At 34.5% G+C, this 20398-nt stretch overlaps 1 protein-coding gene and 1 long non-coding RNA gene across 3 annotated transcripts in view; one reads left to right on the top strand and one right to left on the bottom strand.

The window, feature by feature from the left end:
• The window catches only part of MIS18BP1 (MIS18 binding protein 1), a 47454-nt gene that overhangs the window by 17536 nt on the left and 9520 nt on the right, over nucleotides 1–20398 (top strand). Inside the window, exons 4-12 of one of the 2 annotated variants that reach the window (XM_032344140.1) lie at nucleotides 621–694; nucleotides 2558–2688; nucleotides 4964–5051; nucleotides 6009–6166; nucleotides 6728–6879; nucleotides 7348–7444; nucleotides 9936–10797; nucleotides 18848–19020; nucleotides 20013–20173. In XM_032344140.1, the coding sequence (XP_032200031.1) occupies nucleotides 621–694; nucleotides 2558–2688; nucleotides 4964–5051; nucleotides 6009–6166; nucleotides 6728–6879; nucleotides 7348–7444; nucleotides 9936–10797; nucleotides 18848–19020; nucleotides 20013–20173 (1896 nt within the window). Of the gene's footprint in view, nucleotides 1–620; nucleotides 695–2557; nucleotides 2689–4963; nucleotides 5052–6008; nucleotides 6167–6727; nucleotides 6880–7347; nucleotides 7445–9935; nucleotides 10798–14225; nucleotides 15268–18847; nucleotides 19021–20012; nucleotides 20174–20398 lie in introns of those variants that run through there. The other variant, XM_032344141.1, reaches the window with a different exon arrangement.
• LOC116591339 lies at nucleotides 1129–3610 on the bottom strand. Its single transcript, XR_004285964.1, has 3 exons — nucleotides 3077–3610; nucleotides 2144–2196; nucleotides 1129–1676 (listed from the first exon to the last, which is right to left on the bottom strand). It is a non-coding gene; the product is annotated as an uncharacterized LOC116591339 (long non-coding RNA).

The following is a 20398-nucleotide window of genomic DNA, read 5'->3' as shown; positions in this document are numbered from 1 at the left end:
AGTTTAGTGTTGTTACATAGTAGAAGCAATTTCTCAACACAGACATTCACAGAAATTTTCCTCTACAGTAGGATTTTGTCCTAAAATAATTCTCTGAGCTGTTTAGATATTTGCTCTGGATTAGACTGCTGTGAAATATAGATTATTAGTAATCACCTTTGTAGTTTAAAGAAAATTAAAAGCAATTCAAAACCAAATTTGCAGAAAAAAGAAAAATGCTATTTTTTTTTTTTAGGATAAGAATAATGGTGGAGTATATACTACACAGCTGACTCTTATATAAAAGTCAGGTCTTTTGTCTTTAATGGATACCTTAGAATTTTAGGTGATTTTTTTTTTTCTTCAGTGGTTGAGATATTTGATATAAGAATATTTGACGTAGAACTGATTCTGGATTGGACAAAAAATTATTCAGTACAACTTCCAATCTTCCTCTTTTTTTTTTTCCTGTTTTCCTTGTATATGAGAGTCTTTACCTTGTTATTATTTAAAATAGAATGTGGTTCTTACATAGATGAGCACTAAATATGTGAGTTTTTTCTTTTTATATGATGTAAATTGATTTTGTAATGCTTTTGCTACAAGTAACAGGAAATATATACTTCATTTTATGCTGATAGGTGGTCCAGCTACAGGAATGGATGATTAAAATCATAAATAATAATACCGCTATATGTGTAGAAGGAAAATTGACGTAAGTATAACATTTCAGTATTTTAATAAAATTTATAAGTATCTAAGAGCTGGGAGGAGATGCATCTTCCTACAAAACAAAGACTTTGTAACAGGGTTACAAACTGAAGACAGAAAAGTAAAAGGACTGTGCAGAAGCTGGCCATGTTGATTATAACCAGATTTCTTGTTTTCGCCTGTTAACTTCCTTTTAGAATAGTAACAACTCAAATTTGTATACACAATGCTTTTTTTTTTTTTTTTTTTTTAAGATTTTATTTATTTATTTGACAGACAGGGATCACAGGTAGGCAGAGAGGCAGGCAAAGAGAGGAGGAAGTAGGCTCCTCTCTGAGCAGAGAGTCCGGTGTGGTGCTGGATCCCAGGACTCTGAGATCATGACCTGAGCGGAAGGCAGAGGTTTTAACCCACTGAGCCACCCAGGTGCCCCTCATGATGCTTTCTATTTTAAAGAGCTTCTATTAAGTGGACTGGTGTTCTCTGCTTAATTATATATGGGTAGTTAATATTTACTACGTGCATTTCAGTCCAGATTCTCACATCTAAATTGGGACAACCAGATCTAAATTACTGATCCAGAAAAGGAATCAGAATTATTTAACACTTTGCCATACAGCTACATATTAAGTAATCATTGGCACTCTCTGGTTCTCCCTAAAGCAAAAGCTTCATCAGGTGAGTGGACTTTGCCTAATTTTGCTACTCTATTAGCACCATTTTCTCTTTTTCAAAACCAGTTTCTTAGTGGTTAAAATAAAATTGTAATAAAAGTTGTCATAAAATAAGATATCACTGTTCAGGGTACTCACCTAGAAGTTTGTAAGTTACTTATTTAAAATCTGTCTTGCCCATTCTATTTCTGCTTGTCTTGGGCCAATGTCCTTAATGTCAAAGAGGTAGTCTGTGTTGGAATCACGCTCCTGCTGCCTTACCAGCTATATGACATGGGCACTATTATCCTTTATCAGTCTCAGTTTCTTCATCTGCACAAAGATAATAATAATATTACCTATTCTTTGGGTTATTTTGAATATTAAAGTAGTTAATATTTGTGAGACTTGAGAACAGTGCTTTTGGAGTGCTATTTAACTGTTAAGTAAAATGAAACAAAAAAGCACAGGATCACTGTATTAAAATATGTCTGAGTTTAGTCCCATTTGACCAAATGAAAGGAACTTAACTGTCATATTACCCTTAAAATTAGTGTGTTTATTACTAGTTACCTGATGAATTGGGAATGTTCAACATTTATCTAATACATCTTTATATTTTCTTTCTGTTTTATATTCCTAGCTTCATTTAAGGAAATACAAAGAGTAGATTTATGGGTTAGTGATTTGATCTTGCAGTTTTTTTTTTTCCCAGTTGGAACTCTTTTTTTGGTATTTTCAAAAAGGAAGGTAAAAATACTTGGATGGGTAGTGAGGGTAAAAAGACAAAAAGTACTCACAGGATTAGGGGAATCCAAACTATGTAACTGCATGAAAGCTAACAGCTCAGTCCCTGAGGAGAGGGACAGAAAAACATTCTTCAGAAACTTGGCATCAGTTAAGATGAAGTTGCAGGCATTGTCAGCACCATTTAGAGAAGGCCCCTGCTTCTTTGCTAATGATAAATTTTATATTAGTGGTTTGGTTTGGCCACAGTAGTTTCTTATTACATACTCTGAGGATCACATTAGCCAGGCAGTTGAATTCTGCTGCAATGTTTGGCCCTCAGATATTTATAATTAAATGGATAATATTGCTAAATGTTTGTAGAGTGCAAATTTATTACTTTTTATTATTATAAGTTTGTATACTTACATATGTAAATTGTGATTACTGGTAAAATGTGAATATTTTGGCCTTTAATTTTCTCCTAGAGACATCACTAACATATATTGGCACAGTAATGTCATTATAGAACGGATTAAGCACAACAAACTTAGGACTTTATCAGGCAATATTTACATATTAAAAGGGATGATAGATCGGATTTCCATGAAGGAAGCAGGTAATGACTGTCATTATTATAAATTACTTTTAAATGAATCAATTAACCATATTCCTAACAGTGATACCTATTTTTTTTTTTGTTGTTCTTAGGTGTTTTAAAATTATGGATCAATCAAAACAAAAAATTAAAACAGAGTTGTCCACGTTATGTAAAACTATTTATTATATGTGTTGACTATTTTTCTCTGATTTAATCACCCTTAATGACAGTTTAAATAAGTTCAGTGATTTTTAAAAAGTCAAGTGAAATGTTGTGTGAGAAACTGCTTTATAAAGCTATAATTTAGCTTCCTAGTTTGTTGAACCTGCCCAGCACAACCCCAGTCCTGTTATCTAATTTTCTGCCTATGCCTTGCACACAGTAATGTGGCTGAAGAAAAACATACCTGAGTATCTTAAAGTTTGTGATTACGAGCAACAAGTTGTGGTCTCTTGGTATTCTACCACATTTCCCTATTGCATTCACTCTCCCATCCTCCTTGATGACTATTGCATATTTTTATAAATTTTCAATACCTCCTTTTTTCCTCTCACAGTAGAGGTGCTGGGTGAGGGAGGGGGAGCACCTGAGCAATAGAAACAATCAGAAGAGAAGTTTACCATCACATCTGTTGACCTGCTTGCATATGTATCTGCTTTTGTTTATGAATGTGTCAACCTCTCCATTTGTACTGTACTTTCCATTTTCCCTCTTTTACTCAGGGATATCACTCCAGTAATTCTCCCTTATCCTGTCAAAAACAAAAACCCTTTTAACCCCACTTATGTCAGCTACTGCTTACAGCAAAAACAGCTCAGAAGATTCTAATTCCTTGAATTCTTTCCTATTTAAAAAAAAAAAATTCTTTAATCGTGCCTTAAATCACAATTCTCTACCAAACAGACCTTATCGGAGTTACCAATGGCCCCCACATTGCTAAATCAAGTATCTGCTTATCATAGTTATTCATACTTAATCTCCTTGAAATACTTCTTTTTTTGCCTTCTGGAACACCGTATTCAGATTTTCATGCTGCCTTTCTCCCTATTCCTTCTTAGTTTATTTGCTTATTTTGCTCTTTCTTCTTTGCCTCTAAATATGGAGTAGACTTTAGCTCTTTGTATATACATTCTATGATGTGCTTATTTCTTTGAGGCTTTAAATCTCATCTATATGGTGAGCAAATGCTGAATTTATATCTCTTACCAAAAAAACTCCCCAAGCCACTCAACTCATTTTCCATCTGCCCATTTGACATCTCCACTAGGATGTCTGCAGGCATCTCAAACTTGGTATGTCTAAAACCTGGTCTTCTCCCTATAATCTGCTTAATCTGCTTAGGTAATGTTAATAGTCTTCCCCCTCTTTCCTTATTACCAGTGGCTAGCCAGAATGCTTGGAGGCATTTTGAATCTTGTCTCTCTCACACCCACATTTAGTGGGTCAGTACATCCTATTGGCATTATCTCTATAATTTATTGAGAAGCCAGGCCTCTGCTGACCTCTATGGTCCCAACCTCCCTTACCTTTTATCTGAATCATTACAGAATCCTAACTGGTCTCATTGTTTCTTCACTTGTATTTCCAGAGACTTCTCAAAATAGCAGCTAATACAGTCCTCTTTAAGCAAGTTAAATCCTGTGGCTCCCTTGCTGAAGATTTTTCTGTAGCTTTCCATCTTACCCAAAGTAAAAGAGTAGGCCCATAAATGACCCCAAAGCCTTATCATCTTCCGTGTTCCTCTACTGCCTCTATTCCCTTCTGAGTAGTCTCCTAGTACTAACTTCTTTTCACTTCTCTCCAGCCATACTAATTTTTACATCAGGCCAGGCACACTCTTATCTCATAGCCTTTTATTTCGTTCCCTTTGCTTCCAGTGTTTTAACCCCATATTGCCACATGGCTTACTCCCTCATGTCCTTCAAAGTTTTACTCAAATGATGCTATTTCAGTGAGAACCTCATTTAAAAATGCTGCACCCCTCTTCCTCCCCCAGCATATGTATACTAGTATCCTTTTGCTGACTGACTGCTTAATTTTTCTCCATAGCATTGGTGACCATCTAACAAACAAGATGTTTATTTATTGGTTTGCTTACTCTTTCACACTAAAAGTCAAGTTCCATGAAGACAGGAATTTTTGTTTTGTTAGCTGCTGAGTCCTTAATGTCTGTGGCAGTGCCTAGCACAAAGTGAGCAATAAGTGTATGTTTTTTAAGTGATCTAATGAACCAATGATAGGTCTTTAAAATTCTTAGCTTTTAGATAATTTTTGTTTGTTTATTGTTAAATAGGATATCCAAATTATCTCATAAGGAAGTTTATGTTTGGCTTTCCAGAAAAATGGAAAGAGCATATTGATAATTTTCTAGAACAATTAAGGTAAAGTACTTCTTAATTTTTAAAAAATTAACTTTATTAAGATATAATTTATATCTGATAAGATGCACCCATTTTAGGTATAAAATTTGGGGGGCTTTTACAAATATATCTGTTTAACCAATTAAATTGGTTTTAACTTGTTTTTCGGGGGGGCAGGGAATGCTAGTTTTAAAGTTCTCTCTAATCCTGGATTTTTAGAAAGCAGTAATACTTTACTAGAATTTCTGTCACATGGAATAAATCTAAGAGGAAAATAACACCGTTGACATTTCAGGGAGCATCCTCATTCAAACACCATTTAAGAGGGATGTTGCTGTTAAACATGGGTGTTAAGTTCTTGGTCTTTTTTCATTCATTCCATCAGTAGTTATTGTCAGTTGCTTAGCAGACACTGTGTTGGCACAGGAAAAGCAAAGAAAATTTTATTAATTCTTGCCATTAAAGGAACTCACAGGGGATACAGTGATATAAGTTAATTAATCACAGTACCATTGTATAATTTATAGTGCTGGGGTGGAGGGATGGTCCTGTGAAGAGCCAGATAGGAAGTGTTTTTATGGGCATATTGCTATCAACTATTCAACTCTGCCTTTGTAACAGGAGAGCAACCGTAGACAGTACTTTAATGAATGAATGTGGCAGTGTTTCAGTAAAATTTACTTCCAGAAATAGGCAACTGTCAGCAATAGTCCTGTAATTTTCTTACAATATTAGCTTAAGTAGAAAATGAAAGAGCATAGAGTAGTAAACACTTACAAGGTTTTATGATTCTTTTAAGGTGCTGTCTTTCAGTTCTTTGTGGGGGAAGAGGTAGAAGTCATAAAGGTTTAAATAATGTAAGATTAATCTTTGCTGGGGGAGGAGCTTTATCTGAGGGACTTTATTTATATGTTCAGGTTTTTTGTTTTTGTTTTTTGAGAACAAATATTAGAGGAAAAATGCTATACTTGTTTTTAGGGCTTGTGAAAAGAAAGAGAGAAAGGCCAGACAAAAACAGAAAATGAGAAGATTTGTCCCTGATATACAAAAATCATCAAAAAATGATGTGAGAGAAAACCAAACAGATGTCCTCCAAAAAGCCAGCACTACTTATGACATTGATTGTTGTCATTTGGGTATGTTTGCTTTTTTTTTTTTTAATCTACACTGTTTATAGTGTATTTAGTTTTTGACTTGCACTGCTCTAAAATTCTTATTTCTTAATACTTGAAAAACAGTGCAGTTTATTCTCTGCTTACTTCTTTAAATATTATGTTTTAGTTCATCAGAATCAAGAACACTAATAAACATGGCAATGAAAGGTGATTTTCTTTCACTTTCCTAGACTTAAGTATTTAGGTTACCAACCCATCTTGGACCTATATTACAAATGCCTATATTTTTATATCAAATTGCATTTTTGTTAATAGACAAAAGCAGTTTGCTTCCATGGAGGGAATGGCATGTTTTTTTGAGTGACCATTGCTATAAGGTAGCTAACAGAACTGTTGCGTCACCTCTTTGCCAAAACTGCAGTCTGCCTCATATCCCGCCCTCCCTCCTGCTGGAAAAAAAGTATGAACATTAATTTACTACTCTTTCTAGATAACATTTCTTGAAAGTGAATTCTTTAATGTGGAAAGGCAGTTTATCTTCTATTTAATAATTTGTTAATATCTCCATCTTTGTACACATAGAAGTGAAAAATAGTAAGCGCAGTAGGTTGCCAGGAGCCACAGAATTAAACGTGTGCCATGGTAATTGCCAAAATAAACCACCATTAAGGCTCCCAGATGACCATGTAAATAATACTTTTCAAAATGGAGGAGGAAATGACTTATCTAATGAGGTAAGCTTTTACTGTACACTGTGATATGTAGAGTGGTGGTGTGATGCTACTAAAATTGTTCAGGACCAAATCAGAAATCATGAATTCTGTTAAATATCAGCCTTGACAATGCCTTGATACTTATTTTCTCCGTGCCTCGTTGGAAAAGTGAAGTCAATAAAACAAAGTTTAGCTCTTAGAGTAATGCTTAAATAAAGTGTGTGTGTGTTTGTTTGTGTGTTTGTATATGCAGTTGACATATCATGGGTATTAAATCATTATAGGAAATATCTAAGATAGTTGATACCCACATGGTGATTCCAAAACTCAAGCTCTGGCAAATGAGTTTCTGACTTTCTCCATTAATGAAATTTGTAGAACTAAATGTACCTAGATATTTGCATGCTTGATACATACTATGAAAATACTTGAGGTCCTGTTTATAGGTAGTAGTTGTTAAAATAAAAAGCTATTTTTTTTGTTTTGAAGGAATTAAATGGGAAGAAAGAATATGAAAACTTGTCTTCAAAGAAACTTGAAAATTGTGAAAGAGCAGATGAAACGATAATTAAAAGTCAGAAGCAAGGTATTATATCTTTATTGATTTTATAATAAGCAGATAACTCTTATTTGAAATGTTTTTAATATAATAATACTATATAATATTATGTTAAATATATAATAAAGTTATATTAAATATATAGTAAAAGTGATCTCAAAATTTCCAAATCTAAAGTGGTAAATGAAGTATTACAATGGTTATAAGTGTCGGGGGCTTTTTTGGTGTTTTTTCAGAATACCAGTTTTTTCTTTAATTGAGCCATAATTAACATACAGTGTTACTAGTTTTAGATGTACAATAAAGTATGGTTTTTCTATATAACATAATTTGCATAATAAAATAATCTATTACCTTACATACCATATTTACTTGTAGGTTTCCCTTACTTAATCTAGATATTAAATAATTTTTATTTATTTATTTTTTTAACCTCTTTTTTTAAAGTAAATTATTCACCCAACATGGGGCTCAAACTGATAACCCTGAGATCAAGAGTCACATGCTCTACCAGCTGAGCCAGCCAGGCACCCATAATGTTTTTTTTAAATAACAAAGCTATTATTTTAAATATGATTTTGGAATATAATATCATGGTGATATAACTTTACTGGGTTTACATTTAAAAGAAATATTTAAAGACTATGAATCTTTTTATGAAATTAATGCCATCATTTAGCTATGTGTGTCGATTTTCAGTATGATTTCTTTGAAATCCTGCATACCAGAATTTAAAGAGCCTTTTCTCTATACATTAGCAGTTTTCAAATTTCATGTTGAGTTAAAGCCATCAGCTTAGTAGCATCTTTATTTTATTTCATAAGTGAAAGGAAGTGAAAGTGAAGAACATTTATTAAACGTTTAAAGACTATCAGGATCATGTGACTTAGGTTAAAGTATCCAGAATAGGATGAATCTTTATTCAGATTATTTAATAAAATCAATAAAAATATTCAGAATAGAAGTATTTTATTTAAAATTAGAAAGCTTAAAAATTTCAAATTGCCAGTTGAACATTTGAGTCAGATTTTGTGAGGAATTAAAAGAAAACACTTCCATTAGGAAGATAGATGATCCATTGAGAAATCTTTGATTACTTTTTTTTTTTTTTTAAGATTTTATTTATTTATTTGACAGAGAGAGATCACAAGTAGGCAGAGAGGCAGGCAGAGAGAGAGAGGAGGAAGCAGGTTCCCTCCTGAGCAGAGAGCCCGATGCGGGGCTCGATCCCAGGACCCTGGGATCATGACCTGAGCCGAAGGCAGCGGCTTAACCCACTGAGCCACCCAGGCGCCCATGATTACTTTTAATTAGTAATCTTTGATTACTTTTAAAAACTTTGATTACTTTTAATTAGTACCACTTCTTCATGAATTATAATTTAGTGGCTTCTTTTCTCCCCAGCATCCAACATTACTCATCAGTCTTTATTTTATCATTAATCTTGTAAAATGGTACATTATATGTGTAGGTTGTTGCAGTATTTCACTATGATGCTTGGTGTGATGGTTTATGATTTGTATATATTACTTATAATGGCAATTGGATAATTTCTCTTATTTTAATTTGCTTTCCTTAATAGTGACACAGTATAATAAAGATTCCCAAGTTCTGGTTTGATTGTTATTCCATAATGCTTCATGGAGTTTGGACAACTCAGCAAAACTGTATTTCCATTGCCACCATTAGGAATGATAATAGGGCCACAGAAATATAGAGTTCCTTATTCCCCTAACTAGGATAGCTTGCATTTCATGTAAGGAATTATATACCTACTAAAGTTTAATCAACACTAGTGGCTTTCTTATGTCACCTAAATATTTTACCTCAAGAGTTGATTTAATATATATTTATCATTTACTGCATATGTGAAAGGCTCTGTACTAACTCCAACAACAACAACAAAAAATCTAAAAATGTAGATAAAATTCTTACTATTAAGGATTTTTTTCCAGTCTAGTTCAAAGATAAGACAAGTTTGTATATTTATAATGCAGGGTACATTGTCAAACATACTATTTAAAAGTATTCAGGAAATTTGAAGGAGAACTTCTTATTCACTTGAGGGAATCAGACAAGTTTGTGGATGAGGTGGATTAGAGAATGGAATTAAAACAAGTAGTGATTTGGTTTGTGAGTAAAGAAAACTCCAAGTAGAATGATAGTGAAAATTGAAAATCAAGAAAATTGGGAGAAATAGTGGTGCAGTAGACAAAGAATATAGGTCAGATTTGAGTACAGTGAGAGATCAGAACTACATTCAAGGCCAGACAGAGGAGTTTATGTGTACACTAAGTAGACTGTAGGAAGTCACAGACTGGTTGGTATAAAAAATGTGTTTATAATTGAGGGGCAATAATATGAACAGACTGGTGCTTCAGGAAGACTAGTAATGACAGTAATGTGTACATTGGAGTTTATGGGAAAAAATATGTTTTATTTTAGAAAAAAAATTCTGTGCTTTATTTTGTAGCTAATTTGAGATTTTGATGTTTGGTTTTGTCTTATGAAATTAAAGAGAGAACTGAAGAACCGAATGTATCCATTGACATTCTAACCTCAAGACAGCTGTTTTCCTCAGACAAAGAAAGAAAATGTATGGCTCTTAATCAGAAGGAAGCTTATATTTTAGTGACACCACTTAAGTCTAAAAAAGTGATAGAACAAGAATGCATGAAGTATAATCTGTCCTGTGGCACCATTAAAGCAGTAACAGATTTTGCAGAGCCAAATCATCAGAAAGAAAGTAAAACAGACTTAAATGGAACTGTACATTTGATCAATAAGCCCACAAAGATTTTCAAAAATGCATTTGAGTGTAGTGTAGATCAGAAAAATAAAAACAAGGAAGATTGCAATGAATGTGATTTGCTCACTGTCAACCAGAAAATCAAAATATCTCATCCTAAAAAGGAAAAGACGGTCACCTCCAATTTTAAGAAAAATACAAAGTTGTTACCAAAATTGAAGAAAACCAAAAAGGCATCTATGTCATTTTATGAGCATCAGTCTTCATCAGATTTGTCTAGTGAAGAGAGCGAAACAGAAAAGCGAATTAGAAAGAAAGCTGAAATTGCTAAGAAAACCAGAGCAAGGAATACCAAAGTGGTTCACTTAAGGAAAAGCACAAGAACCACCACAAGGAAAATCCCAGTGATTTCTGAATCTGAAACTGAAGAAAGTGAAAGTGAATTTTATATCAAACAAAAGAAAGCTAGATGTTCTGCTAAAGAAAATCTTCAGAAAGCTGGTATTAGGAAGGAGTCTCCAATTATTGAGGCAATGGGCTCTAATGAGACAAATAGGCATTCCTTTGAATGTTTTCCTGGTATAATTCAGGATGAAGAATGGAATGAGAAGGAATTACAGAAACTTCATTGGTAAGTAGTTAGATTTGACTTTTTAAAATATCTAGCGTGGCCACAAAACAGTTGAAGACGTAAAAATTCCAATAAAGAGCTGATGATTAGAGTGACCTCTTATCATTAATATGGAAGATATCCAAAAACACATGGAGAGAAATTTATACAAAGAATGGAGGGAGAATCTAGGTAACTTCTGACTATGTGCTTTGTGGCCATAGTTGGCCACAGCTTCCATATGAACAACAAAAAAAGTTAATCTTCCTTTCTTTCCCATTTAGTGTTTCAAGACAGCTACCCTCCCCCTCAAGAAAAGAGTAACTATGTGACTATGTAACTTGATTGTGGTTGTCATTTCACACTGAACATGCATATAAAGTAATCCCATGTATACTTTATATAATTTTATTAAGGTGGGGAAAATAACAGAGAAATGCTGCTGTCTTATATCATAGTGTTAGAAATATTTTTTAGTTAAATTTATAATTACAGAACTTTGAAGCTGAATTCAGACCTGTAGATTATTTAATATGGTCTTTTCCCCCTGCATTTACAAAGTAGAAATAGCCTGAGAAATTAGGTGATCCATCCACGGTTTCATGGTTAGTGCTGCTAATAAACCAAATATGATAAGAATTGGATTTAGCTACATAGACTTGACAAGCAATTTGAATGGTGCAGTAGCATTGGAAGCTAGAGCATAGTTGAACAATGGAGAGTGAATGAGAGAGTAAAGACAACCTAAGTGGATAACACAAGAAATTGTCAGTGTTAGGGAACAAAAAAATAGGTAAGAGTGTGAATATAAGGGAAGATGTGTGTTTGGTTGCTTATTTGTTTGTAAGAGGACTCAGAGTATGGTGGTGAGCTAATGGGAATGATCTAGTAGAAAGAAAGGAAGATGTGATTGGTAAGAGAGAAGATAGAAACATACCACGATCGGTGATTCATTTGCTTGAGTGCTCCCTAACCTTTGTAATATTTGGAATTCATTTTCAGATCTACCTTCTTGAAACACTGTTCTTGAAATCTCTGTGCTATGTTCCTTCTCTTTCATTTTCCTAAATGTTCCTTCTCTGTCTTATTTTCAGGCAGAGAATTTTCCTTCTTCTCCAAAGTCCTTTGTTTTGGGTGCTTTCTTCCTAAGATAATCTAGTCTTCAGTGATCTTTTCCTTTCATAGTTCTAACTTTACTCTTTGAACAGGGATTCCCAAATTTGTATCCCTAGTCCTGAATTCTTGTATTTAGATTTCTATTTCCCATGGGGCACCTGGTTGGCTCAGTTGGTTACACATCTGCTTTGGGCTCAGTCACGATTCCCAGCCCTGTTTCTCCCTCTCCCTCTGACCCTCTGCCCACTTGTCTCTCTCTCTCACTCTCTTTCTTATAAATAAATAAAATCTTTTTTTTTTTTTAAAGATTTTATTTATTTATTTGACAGACAGAAATCACAAGTAGGCAGAGAGGAAAGCAGAGAGAGAGAGAGGAGGAAGCAGGCTCCCTGCTGAGCAGAGAGCCCGATGTGGGACTCGATCCCAGGACCCTGAGATCATGACCTGAGCCGAAGGCAGCGGCTTAACCCACTGAGCCACCCAGGCGCCCAATAAATAAAATCTTTAAAATATATATATATATTTGTGTTTCCCTTTGCCTGTTGGTCATCTCTTCATAAATCTCACAGACAGAGATTCTAACATAATATGTCAAAAACTAAACTTATTTTCCCCTGCCAGTCTACTTGGCCTGACATTCCTGATTCTGCAAATGTAATTCTTTCCATCAACTGTGTTTAAACTTTATCAATATTGATTCTGTTTTTAAATCAGAGGAGTTCTCAAGGAGCTATAGATTTTTCCACAGGATCATTCCATCTGCACTCTTTCTCTTCACACTACTCTTTTTCAGACTCCTTATGCCTGCCTGAACTATGGAAGTAGCTTTGTATTTTTACTTTGTTGTTTGCATCTGTGTAATCAGCTTTATGTATCTCCAGATTAATTTTAATGTAATGTAATGCTGTGCTTCTAACATCAGAAACCTGCCCTGCATTCTTACTAATCTTCAAATTATATAGAGATCCTTCTGTCTTGCAGTGACAGCATACAGTACTTCTACTTTAATTATCCTTTCCAGCTGTATCCCATCATTTTGTTATCATAACGGTTTTCAACCTTTACTCTATATTCATTGCATCTATGATTATTTTAATGAAATTAAAAATTTCATTAAGAATGAAATTAAGATTCCAGTTCCCAAAAAGATAAGGAAAGCACATTCTAATGTTTTTTTGTGTGCAACTGTGAACAGAATGCATGGAACAGCTTTTTGTTGACTCAAGAAGCTAAATAGTAGCAGACTGGTTTGGAAAGACTAGAATTTTAAGTACCACTGAAGTGAGGACATAATTCTAGTTTTCCCTCTGGTATTCCTTAACCTAGATTAAGGCCACTTAAAATGTAGAAGTGGGCACTGTGGCATGACTAAGAGTTCAAAGAAAAGCCCTCCACTTCTGGCTTGTGGAGAAGGAAAAGGGACTACTAGCACTCAGCAACGGTAGAAGTAGTCCCCCAGTTCTCTTTTTCTTTTCTCCTTTCCCTTACATCACAGTCCCCATGTAATCCTGCAAGGATGAAAATCACAGCAGCATGTGGGGCCCACGCGGACCTAAAGCTCTGAAAGTGGGAAACCTTCCTCCAGTTACATATAGGTCTCAAAAGGGGAGGGCAACTGGGGTTCCTTCGTGTCTCAGTTAAGTGTCTGCCTTCAGCTCAGGTCATGAAAGAAAAAGGTAGAGCTACCTGTGTTGGCATTTTTCTCTTTCTGTCCTTTCGGCTTGGCACTGCAGAAAGATAGTTGTATGAAGTGTACTGCAGAGCTGGGTAACTAAAGCGCTAGGTTTCTGCCAGAGAACCAAAAACAAGAACCCTGGGGAACTAAAAATTGCAAAGGGAGGAGCTAGGGAAAGCAACCCTATATAAAGTTGTTTATGAACTTTTGAGCTCACCCCTAAGTTGCAAATGTGAGGATCTGATACTAAACTGTATACCCAAGACTGACAACTGAACTGAGAGGTAGAGTGCCACCCAGTTTTTAAGCCAGCCAGCCACTTTGTATCCCCCACACAGGATATTTTAATAGCACTGCAAAGCTTTAAAAATAGAACATACTGAAACTACTACCACAAAAGACTGACTGGAATTTATAGCTCAGGTTACAACCAGATTGCCTGCTAAAACAAAAACATTAACATTTTCCATAGATAAACATGACCAAAAGTTTTACAGTATTTCAAAATGCCTAGGAAATAGTCCAGAATTACTCAGTATACAGAGAAACAGGAAATTTTTGATTTATTTAAAAAAAAAAAAAAAAAGCTAATGTTGAGATGACACAGATGTTGTAATTATCTGAAAAGATTCTGAAGCAGGTGTATTAAATTGTCCAGGAGGCTTTCCCAAGAGCTGACAAGATGGTGGATGTGGAACAGCAGAAGCACACCTTCTGCAAGTTCATCTTTGGCATCGCAGACCTTGACCAGCTGCTATACAGTCCTAGGAGGTTGTTGCAGATGATGTATGGTGCCTAGCCGCAGCAGAGATGAAACTGGAGTTTGTGGGAGAAGCCATACTCACTGCTGGAGCACCTGTGCAAGACCAAGAAGGAAGCTCCCCCGCCATGGCATAGTCCCGAGGTGCTCCTGCAGGACATGATCACCATGCCCAAGATGGTGGGCAATGGTGGGGGGGTCTAAAGTGGCAAGACCTTCAACCAGATGGAAATCAAGCGGGAGATGATTGGCCACTACCTGAGCAAGTTCTTCACCACCTACAAGCTTGTGAAGCACTGCAGGCCTGGCTTCAGAGCCATCTACTCCTCCTGCTTCATGCCTCTCATGTAGCCTGTTTGGCCAATAAAGGCACAGAATTCTTTAGTCAAAAATTTTTAAAAAGCTCCAGGAACTAAAAGCAACCATTCTTGAAAAGAACAGAAATTCAGAAAATTTGACAGAAGACAAAAAGGCTCAAATGAAAATTTTATAACTGGGAAATAGAATAATCAAAATAAAAAACTTAGTAGATAGGCTCAGGAACAGAATGGAAATGATGAAGGAGACAGTCAATATCAGAAATGAAGGAATAACAAGAGAAATGGTAACTATCTGGGTAAATACAACATACTGTTTTCTTGAATTCTTTAGAATGTTTACTGGTTGATAGCCAATATTACATTGTATGGTGGAATTTTGAATATATGAAATTTAATATATAAAACAACAATATAGAGAGAGAAAGGATGAAGAGACTTATGGTAAATTTTCTATTCTACTCGAAGCAGTAAAATATTGATTCTAAGTAGATGATTATGTTTGTAGTAATCCATAGAGCAACTACTAAGAGACTATAGAGAGGTATTTTCAAATATACATTATAGATATAATACTAAAAAAAATTTTAATCCAAAAGAAGACAGAAAAGGAGAAATAGAGAAATAGAAAACAGAACAAAGCAGACAGCTAATAAAATTATTTAAATCCAAATATAATTATATTAGTGGTCTGAATGCACCATTTAAGACAGATTGTCAGCATGAATTTAAAAAATCCCTGCTGTAGTGCCATGTAAGAGAACTTCAGAGGTGAATAGGTAACTTGCAAGTGGAAAGATAGAAAAATACCATGGTAACTCTTAGCTGAAGTGGCTATACTAAAACCTGTCAAAGATTTTAGTGCCAAGAAAATTATCAAGTATAAAGAACATTACAAAATTAGAGAAATGTTAATTACTAGGAAAACAACAATCTTAAATATATATGCATCTAACTAAAAAAATCCTCAAAATACATGAATCAAAATCAGAGAACTAAAAGGAAATGACTGAACTGAAAAGAGAGGTAAAACCACATTTACAGTTGGAAACTTCAATGCTTTTCTGTTGCAATTGATTGACTAGTAGGCAGAAAATTAGCAAGGCTACAGAAGAACTGAACAACACCCATCAGCCAACTATCTAATCAACATTTATAGAATAGTCTACCCAAAAATAGGGGGAAAAATACATTTTTTTCCAAGGATAGGTGGATCATTCACTAGATTGAACGTTGACTAGGTCATAAAAACATCTTGACAAATTTAAAATAACTGAAGTCATGCATAGGGTGTTTGTTCTTTGACCATAGTTGATTTAAACCACAAGTCAATAAAGGAAGGCTAACAGGAACATTTCCAAGCAGTTGAAATTTAAATAACACACTTGTGAATAATCCATGGGTCAAAGAGAAAGAGGTCTGGGGGAGAAAAGATACTGAACTGAACAGAAATGAAAAGATATGAAAATTTGTGGTATGAGCACAGAAGTTCACAAACAACTTTATGGGGTGGTTTTGTAGAGCTCCTCTCTTGATTTCTGTTTAACTTTCCACATAAATGAGTCATGGTACACTCTTAGAATGAATGGACTACTGGGTAATAAAAAGTAAGAACTACTGATAATGTAACAACCTGAATGAATTTCAGAGGCATGCTGAATGGGGGGGGGAAAAGGCAGCTCAGAAGGTTACATCCTGTATAATTCCATTCTGGAAAGACAGAACTAAGAAAACATCAATGATTGCCAGTGGTTATAGTGGTGGACACAAAGAGGAAGCGCTAGGAATTTTTTTCAGTGTAATGAAACTATTATGTATCCTAATTGTGATCATGGTTATACAAGTCTTTATATTTGTTAAGATTCATAAACCATATCCAAAAAAACAATTTTACTATGTTAACTTAGGAAAAAAATGTTAAGGTGCCAATACTGTATACTCTTAAAATATTTACAGATGGCATGCTTGGGTTTGAGCTCTGCTTTTCTAGTTTTGTTTTGTTTTTGTTTTGTTTTTCCCCAAAGCTCTAATCCCAGCCATGCCTTTGAAATTTACCATACTACAAATACACTACTTTCTGTTCCCTAACTTGGCGTCCTGTCTCCTCATCTTCATTTCTTTGCCAATACTATTGCCATATTTTCACCTGTTATATTTTATCCATCCTTCAAATTTTATCTCACATGTCAGTCACTCCTTCCTGTCACCTTTCTTTATCATCACTTATTCCTACTACCCCACTTAACTATATATAATGATTCTTTCTTAATTAGGTATAATACTTAATGCTTCTTAGAACATAAAGTAATTCCAATCCTGACTGCATAGCACAACAATCACCTGAGAATCTTTTGAAAAATTCAAAGTGTTGGCACGTAAACCTACTAAATTGAAATCTTTAGGGGTAGAGTCTGTGAATCTATTTGCTTATTTTAATAACATTTGCTTGCTTGTACATTTGATGTAACCTCCTCAAGTGATTCTTAGTTGCATCCCACTATTTTGTACTCCTCATCACGCTTATAACCTAGTTAGGAAGTAATTACTCTTAAGAGGTTTATGAAAGTATATCAGGGTAATCTGACTTAGCTTAAGCAGATACTTGAACTAAGATCTGAAAGACAAAAATTATTTAAGCCAAATTTTCATGATAAGTTCATTTTAAATAAAACAGTAGAATAAAAGTGGAAAGGAAGAAAGCATATTTACAAATACTGAAAGAAGGCCAAAATGATCAGAGTACAGAAAATGAGGGCAGAGCAATACAAAATAAGATAAAAGAGACAACAGTATGAAAGTCATAGTAAATACTTTGGTTTTTATGCTAGTGAGTTATAAACGCAAGTTATATTTTTCTCCCTGTTATCTATAATAGCAAGTTTTAAGTAGGATTGGAGTTACATTATATTTGCTTTTTAACATTATCTGGGATAAAGTAGAGATGTGTTAATTTTAGACTAATTAAATGCATTAATTATTTTTATTATGAAAAATAGTCCTGGCAGTTCTATACTTGCAAATTAATGATGTACACAATAGGGAAGCCTGAGCCTTCCAATCCTTTTAGTTCTTCACTTTAGAACACCTGTGGAATAATTAACTGCAAAAAGTGGAGCATTCATTAGTGTTTAATGCTTGTAAGTATTTGTCTTCCTTTTATGCACGGAGAGAGTAGTATTCTATAGTCAACTTGTCCTTTCACAAGAGCTGATTCGTATAGATTTACAATTAGATTAATTTATTAAGTAATACCCTAAACTCATCATTTCCTAATTATTTTACTGCATTTTATTATTACTGTCTATGCCTTAAGGTTCTTTACATCAATTATATCTATATGGTGGAAATCCTGTATAATTGTGTCTTATCACACATTTCTTACTGCATATTCAGGGACATTATGTTGGTAGCTTAAAATCAGCCACAATAGAGGTATTTACCATATAGAAATTGGCAAAAACCCTACGAATAAAGGACTTTTTAACCCCAGAGGGCTGGTTTTTAAAATTTACCAGCATAATGCTGTATAGGTTAATTGATGAGTTAAGTAGATCTTTTCTGGCTGAACTGTCAGCTTAACCACAATATGTAAAATCTGTTGGGGGGGAGGAAAGCAGAAATATGTGTACCAGTTTCTAAATATTTACAAGTAAACTTTCAGAATATAACTCATTTATTAAATTTGGTGACTACCTTATATTGACAGTTTTTTTTCTCTTTCAATTTTTATTTCCCTCAATTATATATAAAATATTGTATTCTGTAAATTATGATAGATTGAGAGCAAGAATAACACTTTTTAGTAAGAATTTATAACTTGAGAATATATAGCAACTAAGAGCTCATTCTCCAATATACTTAGCACCAGTAAGATTAGTCATGCTTGAGTCCCCCAGAAGATCAGAGCACCGATAGTTAAACTCAGGAAAAAGATGTTGAGAGACCTGAGATGAATTTCAGGTTTCATAGAATACAACAAAATAGAAAATACCTACCAGATATGTAAAATTACATCTTCATATTTTAAACACTCAAGTATGTTACTGAATGGAAGAAATAGTTTCTTCTTCCCAGTTATCTAGAATGGTTTTGGTTAAAATTCCTTTAGCTCAGTAAGTCTCATTGGTTTAGTGGTATCCATTCAGGAAGTTGTTTTTGTTAATTTGAATTTCTTGTTCTTTAACTGGTTTTGGTCTTCTGTAGTGCTTTTGCATCTCTTCCAAAGCACAAGCCTGGTTTCTGGTCAGATATAGCTATGGCTGTAGGTTCTCGATCTGCTGAAGAATGCCAGAGGAAATACATGGAAGATCCGAGAGAAAAAGGATCCCAGAAACCTGTCACTAAGAAAAAAACAGTCAGTCCCAAAGGCCAAAATGGTAACCTTTGTAAATTGTTTTTTTTCCTAGTTCTCAATATTGATTTCTAATCACTCACTAGATACATTTATCTATGTATTGTCATCTTACAGGTATTTTCTCCAAATTTTATACCTAGAAAGAATTCTAAAGATCATCTGTTGAATTTTTTTACATCTTATGCAGATAGTTAATCCCATCAATAGTAGCCTTAGTAGCCTTATGCTTTGAATTTATTCTAGAAAATCTCCACTTAGATCCAGAGATTTCAGTATCTGGTTTATTTTTCTAAGAGTCTAATTTGAGGCCACTTGGTTAGGGTCCCCTAGAAATTCATAATAAAATTCAAATTAATTTTTCATATTCCCCAGGAGTACACATTCCTGCTCAAGGCTTATGACATAGCTTATACTACGCTTTTGAAATATTCTATCCCAGGGACGCCTGGGTGGCTCAGTTGGTTGAGCGGCTGCCTTCGGCTCAGGTCATGATCCCAGCGTCCTGGGATCGAGTCCCACATCGGGCTCCTTGCTGAGCGGGGAGCCTGCTTCTCCCTCTGCCTCTGCCTGCCATTCTGTCTGCCTGTGCTCGCTCTCTCCCCCTCTCTCCCTCTGATAAATAAATAAAATCTTTAAAAAAAAAAAAAAAAAAAAAAAAAAAAAGAAATATTCTATCCCTGTCCTAATTCAATAAGGTTTATATTTTTTACAAAATCAATAAATTAGGCATTCAGCAAAGGGAATGTAGGAGGTAACCTTTCTTTCCCTCTGGGTAAAGACCTTTTCCACCTCACCCTGGCTGATCTTATGTAGTTTCTTCATGAGTATTCTGTGGTCTAATTATATTGCATAGATCCTAATACAGAAAGAATCTTATATTATATAGGAGATGTATTAATAGAGGATGCATTTACTTAATATAAATATACAATTTAGATTTTACAAAGTCTGTTAACTTTAGAGCATTACTATAAATTACCAAATCCTTATCAAAATGTTTTGCTGACTCCTAAGGCAAGATAGTTGATGCTGATAAGAAGCAAATTATTAAGATAACTGCCAAAGTGGGAACTCTTAAAAGGAAGCAGCAAATGAGGGATTTTCTGGAACAGTTGCCAAAAGATGATCATGATGATTTTTTCAGTACGACACCTTTGCAGAATCAAAGAGTACTGGTAAGTGTCTTAAGTTCATGAAATCATTGCTTTCTTTATATTGACTTTTTACATCCTTTTTTTTTTTTTTTAAGATTTTATTTATTTATTTGACAGATAGAGATCACAGACAGGCAGAGAGAGAGGAGGAAGCAGACTCCCTGCCAGGCAGAGAGTCCGATGTAGGGCTCAATCCCAGGACCCTGGGATCATGACCTGAGCCGAAGGCAAAGGCTTTAACCCACT

The sequence above is a fragment of the Mustela erminea genome, chromosome 5 (assembly GCF_009829155.1).
Source record: "Mustela erminea isolate mMusErm1 chromosome 5, mMusErm1.Pri, whole genome shotgun sequence".
NCBI classification, from domain to species: domain Eukaryota; kingdom Metazoa; phylum Chordata; class Mammalia; order Carnivora; family Mustelidae; genus Mustela; species Mustela erminea.
The sequence above is the reverse complement of the archived record's forward strand: the minus strand, read 5'-3'. Positions and strand labels throughout refer to the sequence as shown.